At 39.2% G+C, this 22,008-nt stretch overlaps 2 protein-coding genes across 3 annotated transcripts in view; both read left to right on the forward strand.

The window, feature by feature from the left end:
• The first annotated feature begins 1,851 nt into the window (after positions 1-1,851).
• LOC105926867 (rho-related BTB domain-containing protein 2) lies at positions 1,852-16,318 on the forward strand. Of its 2 annotated transcripts, none has more exons than XM_012863354.3 (10): positions 1,852-2,583; positions 3,899-4,100; positions 4,202-4,305; positions 4,398-4,583; positions 6,243-7,183; positions 7,275-7,393; positions 11,101-11,251; positions 11,355-11,443; positions 12,109-12,214; positions 13,203-16,318. In XM_012863354.3, the coding sequence occupies exons 2-10, from the start codon at positions 3,921-3,923 to the stop codon at positions 13,403-13,405; spliced, it is 2,079 nt and encodes a 692-aa protein (XP_012718808.2). In that variant the 5' UTR covers positions 1,852-2,583; positions 3,899-3,920; the 3' UTR covers positions 13,406-16,318. The 2 variants fall into 2 exon arrangements, with proteins under 2 accessions (XP_012718808.2, XP_012718806.2); XM_012863352.3 differs by having other exon boundaries at positions 1,852-2,380.
• A 739-nt stretch (positions 16,319-17,057) lies between these two features.
• The window catches only part of LOC105926800 (phosphatidylethanolamine-binding protein 4), a 78,701-nt gene continuing 73,750 nt past the window's right edge, over positions 17,058-22,008 (forward strand). Inside the window, exons 1-3 of the mRNA XM_036144463.1 lie at positions 17,058-17,163; positions 20,221-20,324; positions 20,545-20,677. Coding sequence (XP_036000356.1) covers positions 17,080-17,163; positions 20,221-20,324; positions 20,545-20,677 — 321 coding nt within the window. The 5' untranslated portion in view covers positions 17,058-17,079. The remainder of the gene's footprint in view (positions 17,164-20,220; positions 20,325-20,544; positions 20,678-22,008) is intronic.

The following is a 22,008-nucleotide window of genomic DNA, read 5'->3' on the forward strand; positions in this document are numbered from 1 at the left end:
TCATTGTCCTTCTCCAAAATAATTGTTTATCTACTTTGATTTATTTATTTATTTTTTATGAACTACCAGTATTTCCTTTTGAACTCTAGAGCCCAAAGCACTAGTTTTAGAATATCCTAAATTCAAACGATTTTGTCATAATCCTTGGGTGTTTGTGTTTGTATACTTTTATTTTTCTCCTGGTGATTTAGTTTGCAGATGCTGTTTATTCTCTATATTCTGGTTCTGTTAGCTTTGTGTTTCTTTCCGATCAGTCCTGCCATTGGCTGCGTCTGAAATGTTCTATTTATAGCTCCTAGCTCCTGTTCCTTTACCTTTCATGAGGTCAACAGTTAGGCTGAATCCGAAATGTTCTGTTTGTCCCACTTCCATCATGGAAACGATTCAGGAACATTAAATAAAAAAACAATAGACTTAGAAACAGGTTATTTACCAAATTTGTTTTGGGCCATCCCCCTGCTGAGAATCAAATAAACCAGCAACCCAGTTCATTGTTGCTTATATATTTACAAACACGGTGCTGTTTCCACAGGTTCTTGATCCGATTGAGAATTATTTACACTGTCTCTCACATGCTAATGTATGTTTGGACACTTTTAGTTGTTCAGGGAGTGTTTGTTTGGACATCCATGCAAATTGTACAATTTGTTAACTTGAAGATTCAAATTTATGCTAATATATGCACACGTTTTTAACTTCTCAGGGAGTATTTTGTCTCATACGTTCATGCAGTTACACAGTAATTTATATTGTTCTGTAAAGTGACTGCTGTTTGTCCTTTTTGACCAAAACATTTCAATCTTATCAGATGCTGGGACTATTTGCACACTTTTAGCTTCTCAGGAAGTTTTGCCAGTGCATTCCTAAGGGCAGCAGCAAGCAGGGAATGTCTCCTCAATACACAGGGATGCCAACTCCTCTATAGCTATGTTTACATGCACAGAATTTCACATTCGCATTGAAATGTATTTGGATTAAAAAACAAAAAATAATCGGATTGTACCATTTGTATGGGCACACAATGAATCCAATTATATTGTGCGTTTATATGCACCTGGCTTTATTCAGTACTCTGATATTTGCAGTTGTCAATTTTCCCTAAAAAAAACACAGAAAAATAAGAACGTCCGCCTTTGCTGAACAATAACAAAATAGTAAACAAAATAATGAACAAAACAGTTGTGTACAAGTTAGTCTTCCCAGCTCCCATGCTCAACTTGCACAAGGTTCTATTTATGGTTGAAACGTTACTGAATAAACAACGATTTTGAGCTCTGTTATTTTTTCGAACAGAAAAGTTGTACTGGGAGCCCCGATAGTTTTACTTCCGGACATATTTCTACCACTCGCCAACGCGGAAACATGTCACGTTTACGTCGGGCGCACATGCGCACCCGGGTCAGTTTGCCACATTCAGAATAACTTGATCATGACAAGCGTTTACATGCATGTCGATCGGATTTATCAATTGGCATAAACCACCCCTCCCATTCAGATTACAATTTCATTCTGATTGAGTTTAAAGCGATCACAATATTCCGATTGGCATGCTTACTTAACGCACATTTATTCAGATTGGCCCTTTATTCAGATTACTGTCGTCAATGTAAACGTGGCTACTGACTGGGCATGCAAAAAAGCAATAGAAGAAATTTTCAGAGCACAGCTGACAGATAAATTACATTTTGTGTCGGGGAGCAGTGCATCCCTCTTTATGATCTGCCCTGGGCAACCGCCCATATGACCCATACATACAAATATATATATATATATATATATATATATATATATATATATATATATATATATATATATATATATATATATATATGGCCATGCGTGCGCATTTATTTCTTTACCGAAGACAACCTTGCAGGTGTTATTCCCACTTTCTGACTCTATTCTTGTATCCTTCTCCACGTTTTTTAGTTGATCCGTTCTGATTTAGATGCAGAAATTCGGACTCTGGCTGCTTCAGTGCTGACTGAGGAATGAGATTTGTGCGACTTTAAAGGGGATCAGTGTTTTGTAATGATCGTCTCTATTTTTTTTTTTTTTTTCCTCCCTCTGTGCGCCTGCCTATTATTAGCTACGAAGGCCTTACAATAAGTGGAAGAGGCTCCATGACGGCGGGAGCTGCAGCTCAGCAAGCAGCACCGGCCGCCGGCAGCCTTCACAGCAGCCTCCCGGCAGCGCAGTCGCGTTGCCCGCTCTGATCCGGACCGGGCTTTTCTCGGTCGGCTATTTTCCCCAGCCCTCGGTTCCCTTTGCCCCGAAGATGACGCTGAATACGAGCAGCCGTCAGGTGCGAGCCGCATCCCATGGAGCCCTGCTTTGCGACTCGCCCGTCCAGCCTAATGCAGCGCTTCCCTTTGTTGCGGTAAGGAGGGTTTCGTGCAGCGTTTAGTCTGGCAGCGGAATCGAACTGCTTTTTAATCCTTTATCGCTGGTTTTGCGCTGGAGTCGCTCGGAGCCGGATAAACAGGGCTCAGGAGTCAGTGACGGGGCGTTACATAACGTGTAATGCAGCAAAGCCTCATGACTAGTTTGTCTCGGTGCTGGAGAGACAGTTCGCTCCTCATGGTAGGAAATCAACTATTTTATTCTCCTTCTAATATCCGATGCCGGACGACGCAAACGTACCTTGTTGTTGTTGTTGTGTTTTTTTCCCCCACATTTCTGTTGACAGACTGTTTGCATTGTGTGGAATATCCGGCCTTATACAAATGGTTAATTAATTTGAGAGTTGCGCAGTGTACGGCTCGCTATTACGGGAAGGACAGTAATATTAAAGGCGGTGGATCTTCATAAAGGCCCGGCTTAAGGTCATATTGGGTGTGTGTTTGTTTGTGTGTGTGTGCGTTAATGGATATGAGACGAGCCGAGCTTGTTGTGCTCATATGGAGGCTTGTTTTTTTATGAATGACGACCGGCTATAAGTGACTTAAAACAGCAAGAAATCTCAGACTTGCCTATAAGTGGAGAATTGCATGCATGAAATATGCAACTTTTTTCCAAAAATAGATACATACAAAGGATTGATCTTTTGGCTGAAGAGTTGGTGACCTGGAGTGATGCTTTAAGGAGAGGATTATTCCTGTCCTGGAGTATGAGGGCAGACTGACTTCATTCAGAAAATGGCTGTACAATATTTTCAATATTGGTGCCCATTAAAAAAGTCCCTAATCCCCTGGTGCTGTAATTCTCACAGTTTGGCTAAATTATTCTTGAATTATACATATAAGCTCCTGTTATTGGGAGTAGTATCCTGCAACTCGAAAAGCTTAATTTTATCTGAAATAAATGAAAGGGTCCTTAACAGGATCTTCTTGAACTCAACAACAAGCTGAAGAGCTAATTCAGACATTTGTGTCAACCACAGTTGGCACCTCTGATTTAACCAACTATGTTCGACTTCTTTCTATAGTACAACCTGCAATAAAAATACACATGACTTTTTCCCTTGACAGACATCCATTTTTTAAATATCTTTTCTAAAGTCACGGACCATGTCGAGGACTTTCATAAGCTAAAAAGAGAAAGATTGCAGTTTTGAAAACAAACTCATCAGTTCTTTTCATGTCATGTAATGATTGTGCATGCATGAATGTTAATACTTTTCTGACTGTAGTAACAGAGTGAACCACAGTAGCAAAGAGCTTTTCAACATAGATTTTGCTGTGAGTTACTTTCACAGTCCCCTGCTTGGTGGTCACTTTAAGAACCGGTGACGGGATACTTGTGAATGAGCACAGGGAGTCACGAGACCATTCATTGATAGCTCTGCAAGCTGACTGAGCAGTGCAGATGAGACACAGAGGCAGAGTGAACACCCAGGTCCCTTTTGACAAACAGGATCCGATAGGAGTGCTTTGTTCCTCTGCTGTAATTTCCTCAGGTCCCAGTTGACAGATACTGACATGGACTATGAGAGGCCAAACGTTGAAACTATCAAGTGTGTGGTGGTGGGAGACAATGCCGTTGGAAAGACCCGCCTCATCTGCGCCCGGGCCTGCAACGCCACGCTCACTCAGTACCAGCTACTCGCTACGCATGTGCCCACAGTTTGGGCCATTGATCAGTACAGAGTATGCCAAGAGGTGAGTAAGACAGCTTAACGTTGTTACAGCATAGCATCATATAGGCGCATTCAATGTAATTTCCAAAAATGGATAAATATTTATGTTCTCTGCCTGCTTAGGTGTTAGAGCGCTCCAGAGATGTAGTGGATGATGTAAGTGTGTCCCTTCGGCTATGGGATACTTTTGGAGATCATCATAAGGACAGGCGCTTTGCATACGGCAGGTACGAAACCGTTGAAGCAGATGCTGGTGTACCAACAGCTTCTCTTACCCAATCAAAATTAAACAAAAAAAAATACTTGTGGCACCCCTCAGGTCCGATGTTGTTGTGCTATGCTTCTCCATCGCCAACCCCAACTCTCTGTACCACGTGAAGACCATGTGGTACCCAGAGATCAAGCACTTCTGTCCCCGCGCTCCGGTCATCTTGGTAGGCTGTCAGCTGGACCTGCGCTACGCCGATCTGGAGGCAGTGAACAGGGCACGGAGGCCTTTAGCCAGGTACTGAGACTGAATTGTTTCCTCACGTGCAAGCTTTTACCGTCACTAGGATACAATGGAAACACTTCACAGAAGAACACATAAACCTTTTTCCCCCCTCACTGTCAGACATGAGATCAGAGCAGACTTTATGTGTTTGGTCAGCTAGGATTACCAACATTATTTCTATTTTCTAAATGTCAGACAGAATGAGAGAATTTCCAGAACAGTGTTATTAGTTTATTAGTTTATAGGTACAGTAAGACTAGCCTCGTGAGACCATCCTGATCTCGCGAGCTTTCAATGTTTCACTCGCAGATCAGTCTGGCTACTCTCCGTTAAAGAAAATTTGGAGCCGTTCACCAAACGAACGTCCAATCAGCGTTGGCTTTGAGGCGGGTTGAGGTGTGACGCAACGGGAAGCGCGTCAGTTCAGTCTAAACAACATGGCGGCTTCAGCCGATGAAACTAGCGTTAGCGTGGCTATCGAGCAAGTTTTATCGGAATTACATAGTATTTCTTTGCTCAGGTAACGAGCCTTTACCTGCAGCAGCAACAGTAGCTTGGCTTGTGGTTGTGTTTTCGTCGTCGACGACGAAGCATGTTGATGAGTACGTCATATGCTTTGTTGATCTGATTGGTTTATTTGGCCCGTCTATCACCAACATAGGCCAATCAACTAACCAGTATTTTCGCCCCTTCCCAAAATTACTTCAACGGAAGGTTTCCAGATGGATATGCAGAGCAAATCCATCTGGCGGAGTCAGGTAACAGTAAGACTACAATGCCTTTAAAAAGCCCAGATGAGGATGTCATGGCTTTGTAAGTATTTCATTTAGTTAATTAGCAGCACTCCTGTGGATGCATTTGAAGGCAACACTTTGAACAAACTGCTGTTTGGCTATTGTGACCTTTATATTTAGATTTGGAAAAAACAGGAGGAAGCTTGCAATCCTGAGAAGACCATCCCAAATTTGAATTGAGGGAGTGCCAGCATCATGTTGTGTATGGGTTGTGTTGCAGGAGCGACCGATGGACTTCACAAAATAGATGGCCTCATGAGGAAAGAGCATTTTAAAAAAAATATTTAAGAAACATTTAAAGACATGAGTCAAGAAGTTAGATTGAGCACAAAAGGCTCCATCGAATAGATGGTGACCCTTCACCACAACTGAAAATTACTTACAAGCTGACTTAGGGAAGACAAAACTCAAGTTCTGGAGTGGCCACAACAAAGTCCTAAAATTTAGTCTCATTGGGAATGCATCGGCAAAGCTTGAAGGGTGTGCGTGGGCAAGGCAGCCTATAAATCTTATTCAGCTAGACCACTTCTGTCCGGAGAAATGAGCCAAAATTCCCACAAGCCATTGTGAAACGCTTGTGGAAGGATATTTAAAACGTTTGGCCAAAGTCATACAGCTTAAAGGGTAATTCTAGCTTCTGATTTTGAAGAAAGTAAAAATAAAATCTGTTATTATTCTGTCATTTATCAAACACAAATGTTTGTTGTAATGCTAACTGACCTAAAACAGGAAAGGTTTAGTCTGCTGTAATGACAGATATAACATAGTATGTCTTTCCATTGTATGTTTATAAATATCTGGTTTAACCTGCAAATCAGTCAGCTTTTCTCCCTCCCCCCCTTCTCCATTTGTCTTTCATATTGTTTCTGCTTTTCAGACCTATAAAATCTAATGAGATTCTACCACCAGAGAGAGGCCGCGAGGTGGCCAAAGAGTTGGGTGTCCCATATTACGAAACCAGTGTTGTTGCTCAGTTCGGCGTCAAGGACGTCTTTGACAACGCCATCCGAGCCGCTCTCATCTCTCGCCGTCATCTGCAGTTTTGGAAATCTCACCTCAGAAATGTCCAGCGACCTCTGCTCCAAGCGCCCTTCCTGCCACCCAAACCTCCCCCGCCTATTATCACTGTGCCACCTCCCCCCTCCACCACAGAAGAGCACCCGGCGGGTCTTCTGGAGGACCCACACTGTGCTGATGTCGTCCTGGTCCTGCAGGAGCGACAGAAGATCTCTGCGCACAAGATATACCTGGCCACATCCTCCTCAAAGTTCTATGACCTGTTTAGTATGGACACACATAATGAGGAGAGTGAAAGGCCCCCCCGCGGCCCTCTCTCTGGTCGAGAGCTGCTGATGCGCGCCGCTAGCTTTGATGTTTGCGAGAGCAGTGACGACGGCGACAGGGCCAACTTGAGGGCGTGCACGAGTGACGGGACCCTGAAGGACTCCGACAGGGCCCGGCGGGGCAGGGTGCTCTCCTCATGGAGTCGAGCCTTCGTCAGCATCCAGGAGGAGCTGGTGGACGACCCTGTGACATACACGCCCAGATTCATGACTGTAGTACACATGGACCAGTCGATCCAGCTGGGCCCTTTTCGAGCTGTGCTCCGCTACCTGTACACCGGTCAGCTGGATGAGAACGAGAAGGAGCTCATGCAGATTGCCCACATCGCTGAGCTGCTGGAGGTCTTTGATCTGCGGATGATGGTGGCGAACATACTCAACAATGAAGCCTTCATGAACCAGGAAATCACCAAAGCCTTCCATGTACGCCGCACAAACCGAGTCAAAGAGTGCTTGGCTAAAGGCACCTTTTCTGGTGAGAAAACAAATATATATATTTGGCTCCACTCTGCATTTTGATACAGTTATGACTAAGGTCTTACCAGTGTTTCACTATGCCGCTGCAGACGTGGTTTTCAAGCTGGATGACGGGACGATAATGGCCCACAAGCCTTTGCTCATCTCTAGTTGTGACTGGATGGCAGCTATGTTTGGTGGACCTTTTGTTGAGAGCTGCACAAAAGAGGTGAGGCAAGGCCAGACCGATGTTCTTTAGAGCTTGTGGGAGGGCTCAAAGAATAGTGGTAAATCAAAGCACACTAATGTTGCCAAGATCAACAAATACAGTGCCTTATTAAAGTACATAACAGTCACAAACCTCTAGCTATGCCTTTTATTTGGGATTTTGTGTGATAGAGGAACATAAAATAACTCACAATTGTGCAGCGTAAGGAAAAGGATATGTGGTTTTCAACATATTTTATAAATAAAATCTGGAACATGTGCCATTTATATGTATTGAGACCCTTTACTCTGGTACCCCCCCTCCCCTTAGTGTAAGCTACCTTCAGAATAAAATGCAACTTTTCTGTGAAGGTCTCGAGGCCGGTGCATACTCTTCAAGAGCAGAGACAAAAATGATGGCATTGCTCTTGCAGCCCTGGATAGAACAAATTCCTCTACTCATGTGGAGCATGTCCAGGCCGTCTGATTTTGGTTTGAGAACATTAGTAAACACACATCATAAAAACCAAGGAAAACACAGTGTAGGTCAGAGATAAAGTGAAGAGGTTTAAAGAGGGTTTAGGTTATAAATACCTGGAACAGTAGTCAATCCATAACCTGGAAATGTTAAGCGTTTGGCACAGCTCCAAACAGAAATGGTTTTCCACTGACAGGCCGGATGAGGGGCAGGTAACAGAAAAGCAGAAATCCTGTTCACAGTTTGGCAGCAACTATGCAGAGGACAGAGCAAACGTAAAAAAAAAAGGGGGAGTCTGCTCAGATTACACAATAATTTAACTTTTTGGCCTTCATGTAACAAGATATATGTGGTGAAAGGCTAACATTGAGCCACAGAAAGCTGTTCTCGTAATGAAAGAAAATGGAGGCAGCATCATACTGTGGAGTTGCTTGAACATTGAAGCTGCTCAGAGTTAATGGGAACATGGAGGACCCTAAATACGAGGCAATCCTGGAAGGAAACCTCTGACATCCTACAAAAGACTTGATGCTGGAGAGAGTGTTTGCCGTGTCGGAGGACAACAACACTAAACATAGAGCTGAGCAGCAATGGGATGATTAGATCAAAACATATCAATGTGTTAAAATGGCCTAGTCAAAGTCTAGAACAAAATCCAACTTAGAATCTGTGGCAAGACTTAAAAATCGCTGTTCATAGATGCTCCAGTCTGCCTTGAGCTTGAGCTATTCTCCAATCAAGAATGTGCTAAAATTTTGAGTCACAATCTAGAAAAACCTAAGGATGTATCTGCAGTTCAAGGTGGTTCTACAGAAAATGGACTCATTGGGTCTGAATATAAAATCCATGCAACACTTTTATTTGAAAAAAAAGCTTTAAACCATGTACCATTTCTTTCCACTTCATAATTGTACTCTACTTTGTGTCGGTCTAGCTCATAAAATCGAATAAAATACATTACAGATTGTGATTATAAGATGGTAAAAAAGTTTAAAGTGTATAAATACTTTTGCAAAGCAGTGTATGCTGACGTTAGTAGAATCCCAATGGCGACGTGAGGAGTAATTCAATTAGTGGACTCCAAATCTTGTTTAATGCTATTAAACTGGCTTTGTGATCCAAACATACTGTAAATCTAGGAGAGATCTACTTGGAGTGATTTTTTTTTCTCTCCATTGACTTCAAATAATAGTGATTTAGGGTAAAAACAAACAAAAAAAAAAACACACATTTCAAATTAAATATAATTACTTTAAGGTATTTTAATAAACGCAATGACCAATTATCAGCTTTGGGACAGAGATGTGATGTTTCTCCTTTTTGCTTCTTTCACCGCTCCTTCAGCAAAACAATGTTAAGCCCCAAATTATTCATACGCCCCTGCAGATTTAAATTTAAGTGGATTTTCATTTAAACAAGAAGTTTGTTTCTGACGGGAAATCACCTCTTCGCATCTACATTTTATTAAACAATAGCATGTCAAAAATGATTTACAGTTTTCTTAATAGGTAGTTGAAAAATTTATGTTGGCTTTACAGCAGTAAAACTGTTCTTATAATTGCTGACCTGATCTTTGCATGTTTCTACTGCTATTTTGATGATTTATTTGGGGTTGGAAAATTCCCTTCCCCATCACTCTAATCGTTCACTCACTCTACAGAATCTTTATCAGATTCGACTTTGTGCTCTGGCTCGACCAGTTAATTAAATGTTAATCAAGAAACAACTCAAAAAAATGTGATATTGTGAAAAGGTTAAATATTTTTTGTCACTAAATTCAGAAAGTGAAACAACTATGATAGAGAATGGATTCATTACACATAGAGTAAAATATTTCAAGCCTTTATTTTTTGTAGCCAACTGATAATTGAAAACCAAAATTCAGTGTCTCAATAAAAAAAAAGGTAAATTAAAAAAGGATATTTTTAATGGACATGTCCAAAAATTATGTTAATTTATATCACTCAATACTTGGTTGGACATCCTTTTGCATGAATTACTGCATGACTGCACCGTGGCACAGAAGTGATCCACCTGTGGTTCTGCTGAGGTGTGATGGAAGCACAGGTTGCTTTAAAAGCGACCTTCCGGTCTTCTCCATTGTTGTGTCTGGTGTTTCTTATCTCTTAAGTGTGGGCAAGTGCCAAGTCCTGCTGGGAAGCAAAATCAGCATCTCCATGTAGCTTGTCAGCAGAGGGAAGCATAAAGTGCTGTTGAATGTCCTGGTAGATGTCTGCAGTTCCCCCTGTCACACCTTTTCCTGACACACAACCTTTTATGTATGTTTGAATACACCACTCTGGAATAGCCAGCTTCTTTACCTTTGCTTACCTGGCTTGCATAACTTGTAGACGGTGTCAATGTCTGTCCTGTGTACATCTGTTCAGTCAGCAGTCGTCCCCATGATTGTGTCGCCTACTGTCTGTGAGATCATTTAGAGGCTCAGGAAACCTTTGCAGGTGTTTTGAACATGTTATTTTTCTGAGACACTGAGTTTGGAGTTTTGATTATCCGTAAGCCATAGTCCTCAAAATTACAAGAAATATAGGTTCAAAATATTTCACTCTGTGTAATAAATCTATGTAATATATGAGCTTCACTTAATGAAGAGTGGCGATTTTTTTTCACGATATTCTGACATTTTAAGGTTTGCCTGCATTAACCTCCAGTCAGAAGAAATGTTTTGGTTAAATAAAAAAATATATATATTTATGTCTTTTTTAAAACTTTCTTAAGAAATCTATATTATTCTTGTGCCCTATACACACACACACACATATATATATATATATATATATATATATATATATATATATATATATATATATATATATATATATATATATATATAGGGGAAAACTAGAAACGCTTTGCAAGTTCTAATGTGGCATTTTCTCTCTTTCTGGATTTTGCCCTAGACTTTGACTCGGCATCTTTGTTGTCCTCCTCTGTCTGAAACTGTTTCTGTTTTAGTTCTTATTTCTTTAGAGCCTTTCTCCTAGAAAGGACCAGTCAGCTTTATTCAAAGGGTTGCAAGGCGATGTCGATAGGAAAAAAAAGAAAATAAGCCTGCTAACCAGGCTTTCAGATAGCTTAGTAGACAAATAACTGGTAATTATGAACTTCTGGCACTCTGTCTAGATTTTAGGAGAAAGAAATCCTCACATGACAGCTGAGCTTGTTGAATTCAAATCAGCAAAACCTCTGAATTTGTGCTGTCATTTTTTCCCTCCTGTGTTCCTGTTTCTAAGGTGTTGCTTCCCAACACAACCCGAAGCTGCATGAGGGCTGTGCTGGAGTATCTGTACATGGGTAGGTTTTGCTCCCGGCCTGACTTGGATGCAATGGAGCTCATTGTGCTTGCCAATCGTCTTTGCCTCCCCCACCTGGTCGCTCTCACAGGTATTGCAGTTGTTGCTATTTCCCAGCATGTCACAGGATCTTATCAGAAAACAGAAGTATGCTTTTAAATCATTCTGAGGCTCCAGGTTTTGTTTCTTTCCAGAGCTCTACACAGTAACAGTGTTGACAGAGTCGGCCATGATGGGGACGGATATAGATGGCGATGTGCTGATATACTTGGATATGGCCCAGGTGGGTTCACCTGTCAATGATGCTGAATAAGGATCGACTCTTGAACATTTATTTTCTTGCAACTTTGATCTTTACATATTATGCCAGTTCTCTGTGACAACTGCAGGTGAGGATGAAATATCTCGGCAACCTTTAGGTGGGGCCAAAGAAACATTTTTTTCCTATTTTACTTTATGCTACTTGGCTAAATAAAGGACTTGCTATTGCTTTTAGCACAGAGGAGTCAAGATCAGTGGTTTGTTTATTAATACAATTTAGAATCATCAGTGCTCCTTGCTGTATTTCTTTTGTCCTGATCCGTACCTCTATGAGTCTGTAAATGAGGCAAAAGCTATTTTGCAAACTGTTTACTTTACAGCAATGTGGATGGTTGGTGCTTTCCTGCTAAAATTTATGCAACATTTAATTAAGTGTTGAAAGTCTTAGTGTTAAGCCTTGTCAGGGATTACAAGTAGGTAATCGTATTATCTGCTGTACCAAATGCAGAACTACTTTATCATTTTCAAGTATGTTTTCATAATTTCATGTCCATCAAACCTGAGCAAATGTTATTCCTCCTAATCAGAGGTTAAAAATATCAACATTTTTAAGCTCCACCTGAAAAGGCTTTGTTGAAAACCACTGGTGCTGCACAAAAATAACAACCTGACTTTGGATGTTGACAGTTCCATGGAGCCCAGCAGCTGACTGGATGGTGTCTGCACCACATCTGCACCAACTACAACAGCGTCTGCCGCAAGTTTCCCCGTGAAATGAAGGCAGAGTCCACAGGTGACGCGTTTAGAATCTACTCTATTCTTTGTTTTCCTCTTTCTCAAAGTGGATTGTGGCATAAAATAGTGCAAAGAACAAAGATGCTTAAGTGCAACATTACTAAATGCTGCAGATTGTGTCTGTTCATTGGTGATCTCAGGTGTTGCTGTTGGCCACATAAAAAATAAATCTAGAAACTCACAAAGTCTTAAACTCAGAGATGCACCAGTCTGAGATTTTGTGGCAGATATTTCCAATCTTTAATTTTTTTTTTTACTTTGACCTTAAGATACAGACGATCCACATTTGAATTGATTACAGTTTCTGTTTCTGGACCATAAATTAAAACAAAAAATCTGTTTTCTTCTTTTATTAATAAATTGAAACAGTCTTTATTGTCAAATCTTTCTAGTAAAACAAGAATGTTTTTTTTCTTAAAAACAGCCCAAAGTTAGAGAGCTGTCTCTGTCTGACCCAGAATCATTAATTCTTTTATTTACTACATAGCAGCCTTCAAGTACTGATTGATCTCTAATTATTTATCTATGAACAGAAGTCAACTCCACACCATGTGTCAGAGAGCAGGATTTAAACACTTTTATTGTCACAAAAAACTTTTATTATAACAAAAACAAAATTATAGGGAAGTTGGAGTTTTAAATTGTCTGTTGCGATAACGCAGCTAGCATTTCTAAATGTAAACAACAGCCTGTGTCTTCTTGTTCCTTGTAGAGTTATCATTTGACTGATAATGTTTAGTATGACACATTCACTGACCAGAGAGTAGATGATTTTAGGTTTTAAATGGCCTATCACATGTAAAATTATCTGATTTTGGTTACCAGTCCTGTTCTTCATGCAACCCTAAGCAAAATTATAGATCCCTGCATATATTTCTTTGATCGTAAACACTATTATGTCATGTGGTTACTTTGGTTTTTTTTAACTGAACTATTTAAAATTGACAGCCATTTTAATTTGTTTAACACAATTCATCTTGATGCAGAGAATCAAGAATACTTTGAGAAACATCGCTGGCCACCAGTTTGGTACTTGAAGGAAGACGACCACTACCAAAGAGCGCGCAAAGAGCGTGAAAAAGAAGACTACCTGTACCAGAGGCGGCAGTGTAAACGCAAGTGGCTCTTCTGGAACCTTCCCTCCTCCCCAAACTCAAACTCCCCCTCCGGATCATCTGCCATCATTTGACAGGGTGGTAAGGGCAGGGTCCGCCCTGGAGTGCATCTGTGTGTTTGCAAGTTGTAAAGGATACAATAGAAGAATAAGCGCTGAGAGCTTGGCATACTCCAAACAGTCAGGCAGACTGTTTCTCCTTCTGCCTGTGTGGGTGCTCCAGGTCTGCAACGTCAGCTCAGAGCCGTGATTAAAATAAAAAAGTTTATTCCCCACAATTTCAGCTCTGTACATGTAAAAGTCAAACCTCAGCGATATATACACCTTTTGTCACATATGACACAGTGTAAAGAGCAAATATCAGATCTTGTGTATTCTTATATATTCCCAAATTAGAGTTTTAAACGTAAAAAAACCACAACTCTACTGGCACAGAACTGTCCACTTGTGGCTATAGATATTATCAGTAACCTGAGCTGACAACTAAGTGCTGCTTACCAGCTGTGACAACCAGCAATTCAACACTAACTTAAGTCTCAGAGATATTACACTTTGCCCTTAAGTGTTTGTACAATCTGCCAAACCGTGTGTTGATTATGATTTCACAAACAGGATGTTACAAACGTATAGCCTGCCTGGAAAGAGCAAACTGTCATTCAGTCATTCATTCTGGTCATTTTTTTTAATTACAATCATGTCTGCAAAACAACAACAATAACAACAGCAAAACAAAAGCACTTCTATTCCTGTTATTTTTGTATTTTTATTCAACTTTGCAGGATTTGTACAGCAAGCTTGCACAGCTTAAACTAGTATCTCTTGACACACTAACCACTTACATATCGTGATCTTTTGGTCTGTGGCTTTTTGTCACATAAGGGCTTAAGCTCACACGAATGCATTCAGTGTCCTCTGACGCACAGGATCCCTGATCAAGAGGTTTCTTTTCTTTAAGTTGCCCCTGAATGCAGCCAGCCAGCGCCACCACTATTCTAAATGGGTTGCTCTTTGGCTTTAGAAGATATTCCTTGCTTCAGTAGAGGAAGTCCCTTTGACTGAATGTGGTTATATATGAGGGGGGTGGGGTTATAACTGGATGATGTAATCCGTACTCTTCAACACCGCCACAAGCACTTTCTGGACCTGAGAGACACACGTGAACTTCCAGTGGCAGCAAACTGCTGAGCAGCATTAGACTGTATTGTGCTACGTGACGAGGAACAGGAAAGACAAGTCCAAGACTTTTAAATTGTGTCCGTTACTTTTGTGAATATTGAAGCATCTTTCTGGATTTGTTTTGCACACCTCGCTGTATAACATATTCAAGATTGTCATCTGCTGCTGCGCTTGATTGTACGATGGGCTTCAGAGTGATTCAGATTTGCAGGCATGGTGCTGAGGGAGGGTGGGTAATATTGTAAATTGTATTAAATATCAGACTCTAATGTGCTGCTGTTACCTGACATTGTGCACTGCTGGCAGTGAGCAAAAATCTTACAGTATTCCAGAAAATAGGCTGATCAAAATTGTATTTAGTTACTGTGCAGCTACTTGTTGAAAAAATAAAAAAATATATATATATTGTGCTGACTTCCAGCTATATCTGTTACATACTTTAGTGTACATGCAAATTATAGGCAGGTAAATTTAACAGTGGATTACATGTAAAATAGATTTGCGACATAAAGTAGACATATGCATATACAAATGATATCCTAAAACTATATGTTACATCTTTAAATCATGCCGGTGTTTTAGGAAAACAGATTTCTCATTGCAGCATTTGCATATGGAGCGGAAATTATAGAAAGCTTTTTTTTAAATATTGTGTACCATCGTTCTTCTGACGGACCGGGCATGCAGGGTCTTGCAAAGTTATTCATACCCCTTTAAACTTTTCATATGTTGTAACATTACAGCAAATTTGAATATATTTAGATTGTTGTGTAATATGGTCGGTGGTTTCTGATAGCAACCACCCTGCACCGGATGTTATATGGGTATTGGAGTACCTGGGTGTACAGATTTTCCTTCCACCTCACAATTACACACCACGCTATGTTTGCCTGTCAAAAATAAATTACTATCCGGAGACTAGTGGTTGTAATGTGAAAAAATATAGAAAAAATTAAGAGGTATGAATACTTGTAAAGGCTCTGTATGTTTGGAGCCCCCCCTCCCAAAAAAGAAAAGAAAAACAATTAACCAAAAAAAGACTGTATGTTTATTGGTAATAAAACCTTGCTTGTATTTACGGCTGACCTTATAAATAAACACCACAAATGGATCCTCACAATAGAATACTTGATAGCTTTTAAAATATGAGATTTAGATAAGAGATGGGCTGTTGCTCTAAGCAGCAGCTTTAAATTATTTTCAGAGAAATCTTGCTAATGTTAATTTAAAATACGTCTTTTGTTTTTATTAACATAAAAGATATTTTAGCACAGATTCTTGTTTAGAAACATTGTAGAGCAAAACGTATAGTTATCCTGAATGTTCTAAGTATATTTTAATTATTATGTTTAGTAGGATAACTGCTGGAAGGTCTGTAAAGTTATATGATTTGCCTTTATAGTGAGACAGCTGATCTTCTTAGATATATATTTCATTTCATTGCATTTCTCAGTGATTCTTCTGTTGATGTTTTGCATCAACAACACCTCATGCCTTAATGTACAGTGTATTGTAGTATATGGTGTCGAATGTAAAGTTACGTAACTGTGGTCACCAACTTGTTTGCTGTCTCTTAAGCTGCCTGGCGCTCTCTGATCTGTAAACGTGCACAAACCATAATCTGGATCTAAAGCAACCCGTTTTAAGTTCGATTAGTTTGCTATAGTTTGAATATTGCAATATTAAAAAAAAAACAGAAAAACAAATCTCACCAAGGCCAGACTACACTAAGGACAAATATCCAAATTATGACACTTACCATGAAATGAATGCAGGGATTTCACATTCATTTCACAGTTTTAGAGTTTCCTTTAAAAAAAAAAAAACTCCTACTTTTGAGTCTACATAGATACAAAATGTGAAAACAACACGGAGATAGTGATTCAAATATGTAAATATTGTCCTGCAATTGAGATTTTGCATAGTGTAGTTTAACGCAGTCCCTGTTTTGTACTATGCATACTGAAATGCAAACTTGCACTGCTTTGTAGCACCAGGTTTTCTTCGAATTGCAACATCATTACGCATATGAACATCAGGTAATGAAAAGATCAGATCCGACAAATAACAGAGAGGCTGTCCCCAGGGCCCTGTTCTATATGTTTGGGTGCTATATTCCAGCTACAGAGAAGCACAAACCAAAGGGAGCTTTAGCAGCACCAGAAATATGTAGTATATGCTGCACAATCACTACTGCATAGATCACGATGCCTTGTTCAGAAATGGTAGAAAGAAACAAATTTCAAACAAGAAGCGAAAATAATAATAATAAAAAATATATCTATATAAATGAATGTTTTCCTCAGTGGTTTAAGCCTGGGTGACATTTTATGTGATCTCCGGGTTTATTTTAGCCGTCAAGAGGTGTGTGTTGTTGTTTTTTTTATGGCTTAGGAGCTGTAAATCTAAAACTATTCTGTAGCATGTGTTCTTGAAAGTGTGTCTATAACATTTAAATAAACAAAGACCTACATGTGCACATGTTCAGTGCGGACACTGCGGCAGTCTTCTGGTTTTTTGTTTCTCATAATGACACCTGAAACTTGTCCGGCTCCACGCCAGGCGTCCTGCGCATGCGCAGCAGCACGAAGCTCAACAGCGTCTCGGAGAAGGAGGAACCCTGCGAACAAACGCAACAACACGGCTTCAAACTGATGGTAATGATTATAGCAAACTAATTACACCTGCTTCGATGCTGTGGGAGACTGAGGTGTGTGTATTTCGGCTTGCTTAGTCGCTGCTGTGTGGCTTCGTGGACACTTCCTAAATTGCTCAGCCTTGAAGTGCGGCAAAAAGTAAAAAAAAAAAAAAAAAAAGCTAGACAAGTGAAAGCTAAACATATCCCAACTTAAGTGCGTATGATTAAGTGACCCTAGTCAAGCTACGAGGGAGACTTGAGTTCAAATTTTAATTCAACCATTTTGAGTTAGATAATGACAGCGACGACGAGAAAAAGCCAAGTGCGCGCCTCTCTCTCAGCTCGCGCGACTAAAGTAATTAATGCGCGTGGCACTTGTAAGTTTAGAAAAAGGAAGTGACGGTAGAAAATGTAAACCCTCAGCTTGATCAATGTTTAATGCACGTTAATGGCGTTGTTTCTAAAGTTTTATGAAATGTCAGATAAGAACAGGTATATTGTTGAATAACAATGCAACAGTTTAAATAAACCACTCATTATCAACATGTAGAAATAGCCTGTAAAAGCTCCAGCTGCAAAGCCTTAAAGCAGACAAGCTACAGCAGCAGATCACACAAGATAACCCACTCAATTCTGCTTAGAGAGGAACGCTACCGTTCACACACAGTCTTTAAAGGGGACTATAACATCTGAAAAGGGGAAATAAAATCGTGCAGCTGCATGATTAAGATGGTGGAGTCATAAATTGGCATAAACGGCACGAAAGCATATATCATCCTACATTTTATCACTGCAAATTGTGACACTAGTGACCATGACATGAATGCAAGGATTTTACATTCACTTCACAGTTTTAAAATTTCCTCCAAAAAAAAAAAAAAAAAAAAAAACTCCCACCTTTGAGTCTACATAGATACAAAACGTTGACACTGAGATAGTAATTCAAATATGTATATATTTGTTCTGCCGTTCAAATTTTGCATATGGTTTAGTGCACTAAACAACTCTATCAACTGCTCAGGCTGGTGCTGACAGGGTAATAGCCAGTGGCGTCTCTGCATTTGGGGCCAGTGGGGTCTGGCCCCGCCAGATGTCGCTGTGGAGCTCTATGTTCACAATCAGTGGGACAGGATCGTTCTTTATAGAGTAATATTGTAAAAAAAAAAAAAAAAAAAAAGACTGGTTCCCTAACCAATAAAATACTAACAAGCTCAGTAGGCTAAATCCTCTTGAGGCGTCTTGATATTGGGGGCCGGCTCACCAACGTTTGTTTAAATAATGAACATCTGACAAATCCTCTGGCCCCAAGCTCAGATCGTCCAATCAAAATACTTGAATTACGTTCTGACGGATAGTGTGCGACAATCTAGGCAAGGCAAATGTATTTGTGTAGCACATTTCAGTACAAGAACAATGCAACGTGCTTTACATGATTAAAACATTGGAATATAAAAACGGAATGAAAGCAAGTAAAAAACTGGAATAAAATGTAGTACAATTTAAACAAAATAAAACACAGGAAAATGTTAAATAAAAATATATATTAATCTAGCGTTGGTTGTCCTTGCTGGCTCTTTAAAGGATTGATGTAAATCTTTTCTGTTCAATAAATTAATGTTAATAATACTGTGTTAAAACTATGTTAAAACATTATTAGTGAGCCTTTATTTATAATTTTAAGTATAAAAATTAAATTACATTTAGTTTGTATAAAATGGATTTTCTAGTGGGTTGGTTTATGCTAAAAAATCTGCTTAATTTAACAGGTTCTATGTTTAATTGTATGTTTAATTTGTCAGGTTGTATGCATCACAAAACAAATTTGTGAGTTTTTGTGCCCCAGTTAACAAATAATGCCAGAGACGCCACTGTTAATAGCAATATCATATTGGGCCCCCTGTTACCAACTGCATTGTTCAATTGTTGTTGACCATGTCCATCCCTGTATGAGCACAGTGTACCCATCTCTTGCTGACTACTTCCTGCAGGATAATGCTCTATGTCACAAAGCTCAAATCATCTCTTGCTGTTTTTTTATTAAAAACATAGGACAACTTTCTGTTGTGTTGGAATGAGACGTTAATCACTGTTGTGCAGTCAGCAGCTCTAAAGCAACTGTGTGCTGCTGTCATGTCAGTGTAAACCAAACCTGCAAAGGAATGTTTATAGGCACTTTGTTTAATCCATGCAATGGAGAGCAGGAGTTCTGATGGCAGCTGAGGATTCAACTCAGAACTAACAAGGTGTACCTAATCAGATGACATTCTGCCGATTATCTAATTGGTAAGGATTGTATTAGTTGTTAAATGCCACCATCATTGTAAGTCTTGTCACTGTAATAGTTTTTTTCTGCTAAGGATTTTATTTTATTTTAACATTTTATTTAAATTGAAACATTTATCCTATTATATTTTATCTGCATTCAATTTTTCTTTTTGCATTGTGTTTATGTATTTTAGCATTCAGTTTTTATCTTTTATCTGTATAGCACTTTGGTCAACCCCAGTTGTTTTAAATGTGCTTTATAAATAAAGTTTGAGATGAGTGAGTTGAGTACTGATGATGTGGCGTTGCAATTACAACCTGTGCAAGATCAACATTTTAACTAATGTGAACGTTTAAAAGTTCAGAAATTTAGTTTTGAAAAAGTGGGGACAAAAAAGAAATGAGGAAGTGATGATGTATTTTTTTTAAAATGTCTTTACTAGGACATACAGGTACCTTTAAACTAACTCATTTATCAATGAAAACCTATTTTCCTTTCTGTGATTTCATTTAGAAATAAAAATCTTCTAACACTGATTTATTAAGTGTTTATTTCAGACCATTTTATTGATAATCGTCTAAATTGAAGAAAAAACAAACATTCTTTTTACGGAGATTTACAATATTACAGGAGACCAATGAAAATCGACCTTAAAAGATGAAAAACTTAGAGACAGTGTATAACCGTTCATATGAGAGATCCTCCAGCATCTAATTTCACTTCCAGGTTAATAAAGTATTTCTTAACTGAACTGGATAATAATGAATAATTTACTTACTGTTTTTTTAAAAAAGCTCTGCTTTTCTGTAGGCTTTACTCGGCCTGTTTTTGGTGTTATTTGCCTTCCTTTTGGAGCCCTTCAATGCAGAAAAAACACCAAGCACCCTGGACCCTCAGGATGCTTCTTTCTGCCAGTAAGTAGCACTGGATCCCTCCAAGAGCTGTGATCATACAGTCTTGCCTCACAAATGTTACTAAATACTGCGTTTTATTTTTGGTTTTGTTCATGGCAGGTTTGAACATGTTATAAATGAGTAATATGTGTTCCTGTCGATATGCGGTTTCTCTCCAGATCAATACAAAGTGTCTTTTTAACTAAGTCTTGCCTTTTTTTTGGATGCATCTTGAATAAAGTGGCGGGCTGGAAGCAATCTATCCAGAACTGGACATCGATAAATGCCTCGTGATTCCAAAGGATCACAAATTCAGGGAGAAGATCAGCTCTGTTTGGAAAGCTCCACAGATCTACTTCTCTAGAGCGCGGAAGGTAAGACGTATGCGTGTGTTTCTCAACGTGTTTGAAGAGCATCAGCGCTGTCAAATCTTAGCCAGAAGGCAAGGGACAGTGGTAGCTGCTGAAAAGCAAATTAAATACAAATTGTCATAGATGCTTAAATTAATTTGTGATCACAGAGTTGTGCGTTGAAACGCTATTTGAGTAACACATAAATGCATATTGGTTGAGTTTGTTTTAACAAGTTAGCTACAATTACCCTAAATTGTGTTTACATCTGAGATGATGCCTTCAGAAAAAACACTTTTACCACAAGCATAACGGGGGATCAAACTCTGGTCCTCCAGGCTCGGTCTCTGGTCCCATTCCCTGGTCTAACACGCCCAAATTATATGGCTGAAATGCTTCCTTAACATGGCATCATGTTCTGCCGGGTGCTGCTAATCATCTAATTATTTGACTGTGGTTGGTTAAAGCTGCTGCACATCCAAAAGTTGGAGGAGACCATCTCCTGAGGACAGGAGTTGATACCCCTGTTGCTGCTAGTCAGTGACATTCTTGCTAACTTGAACAATAAACTTGACTTTGAATCTATCTGTTTGATTGGATTGAATTGACTAGGTATTTCCGTGCATAAACTGGATGTTTGTTTTTTTGTGCATTGAGACATCTTGTTTTTGTCAGGTGTTGCTGTCAAAATAAACAGAATTGAATTGAAGCTTAGAAATTTAACAAGACAGGTTTTAGCACATTTGCAATTACATATTTCAACCACTAGAGTGCAGTGATACATCAAATAAGCAGTATCTTCCTCAGCCTCAAATCTACGGGTTTCTGTGTAATAAAAAAGTTTCCCAGCAACCTCCTGAATTGTAGACATTAAATTATATGTTTATCTTTTTTTTATTTCATTCCAACCAGCCTTCCTGTATGGACAGCTGATGTTATACAACCTTCTGCACTTATTGTTCACTGATTATTGAACTGAAGTAACCAGCGTTGACAGAAGGTGGCACTAGTAACTCTTATTCAAGCTCCCAGTGCACTTCACGAGTTGAACAAAGGTGAAATTGGATGAGCACCTATAGTTCTTCCAGTGAATAATGTCATGTAACATCGAGTATAATGTTAGTAATTAACTGTTTGTTAATTTACTTTAAAATGTATAATTTTCAAACTAAAACTAAAATACAGATAAAAACACTTGTTCTTACTGATTTTGCAATTTTCAAATGGATGTGCAAAGGACAGATAATAATAATAAAGCTACATGTGTTTGTGACTGTTGTTTGATATCATTTCCTCAAGGAGATGATTTGAAAGTTTAACAAAACTGTTATGTAAGTTGGAGGTAAACACTTGCT

The sequence above is a fragment of the Fundulus heteroclitus genome, chromosome 12 (assembly GCF_011125445.2).
Source record: "Fundulus heteroclitus isolate FHET01 chromosome 12, MU-UCD_Fhet_4.1, whole genome shotgun sequence".
Classification (NCBI taxonomy): domain Eukaryota; kingdom Metazoa; phylum Chordata; class Actinopteri; order Cyprinodontiformes; family Fundulidae; genus Fundulus; species Fundulus heteroclitus.

Bases quoted from the DNA above. Each gene is read 5' to 3' on its own strand.
- LOC105926867 (XM_012863352.3), top strand. From the start codon at position 2,322: ATGGAGCCCTGCTTTGCGACTCGCCCGTCCAGCCTAATGCAGCGCTTC. The intron at 4,101-4,201 runs GTGAGTAAGACA...CTGCCTGCTTAG, and splicing joins AGTACAGAGTATGCCAAGAG to GTGTTAGAGCGCTCCAGAGA. The intron at 4,584-6,242 runs GTACTGAGACTG...TCTGCTTTTCAG, and splicing joins GCACGGAGGCCTTTAGCCAG to ACCTATAAAATCTAATGAGA.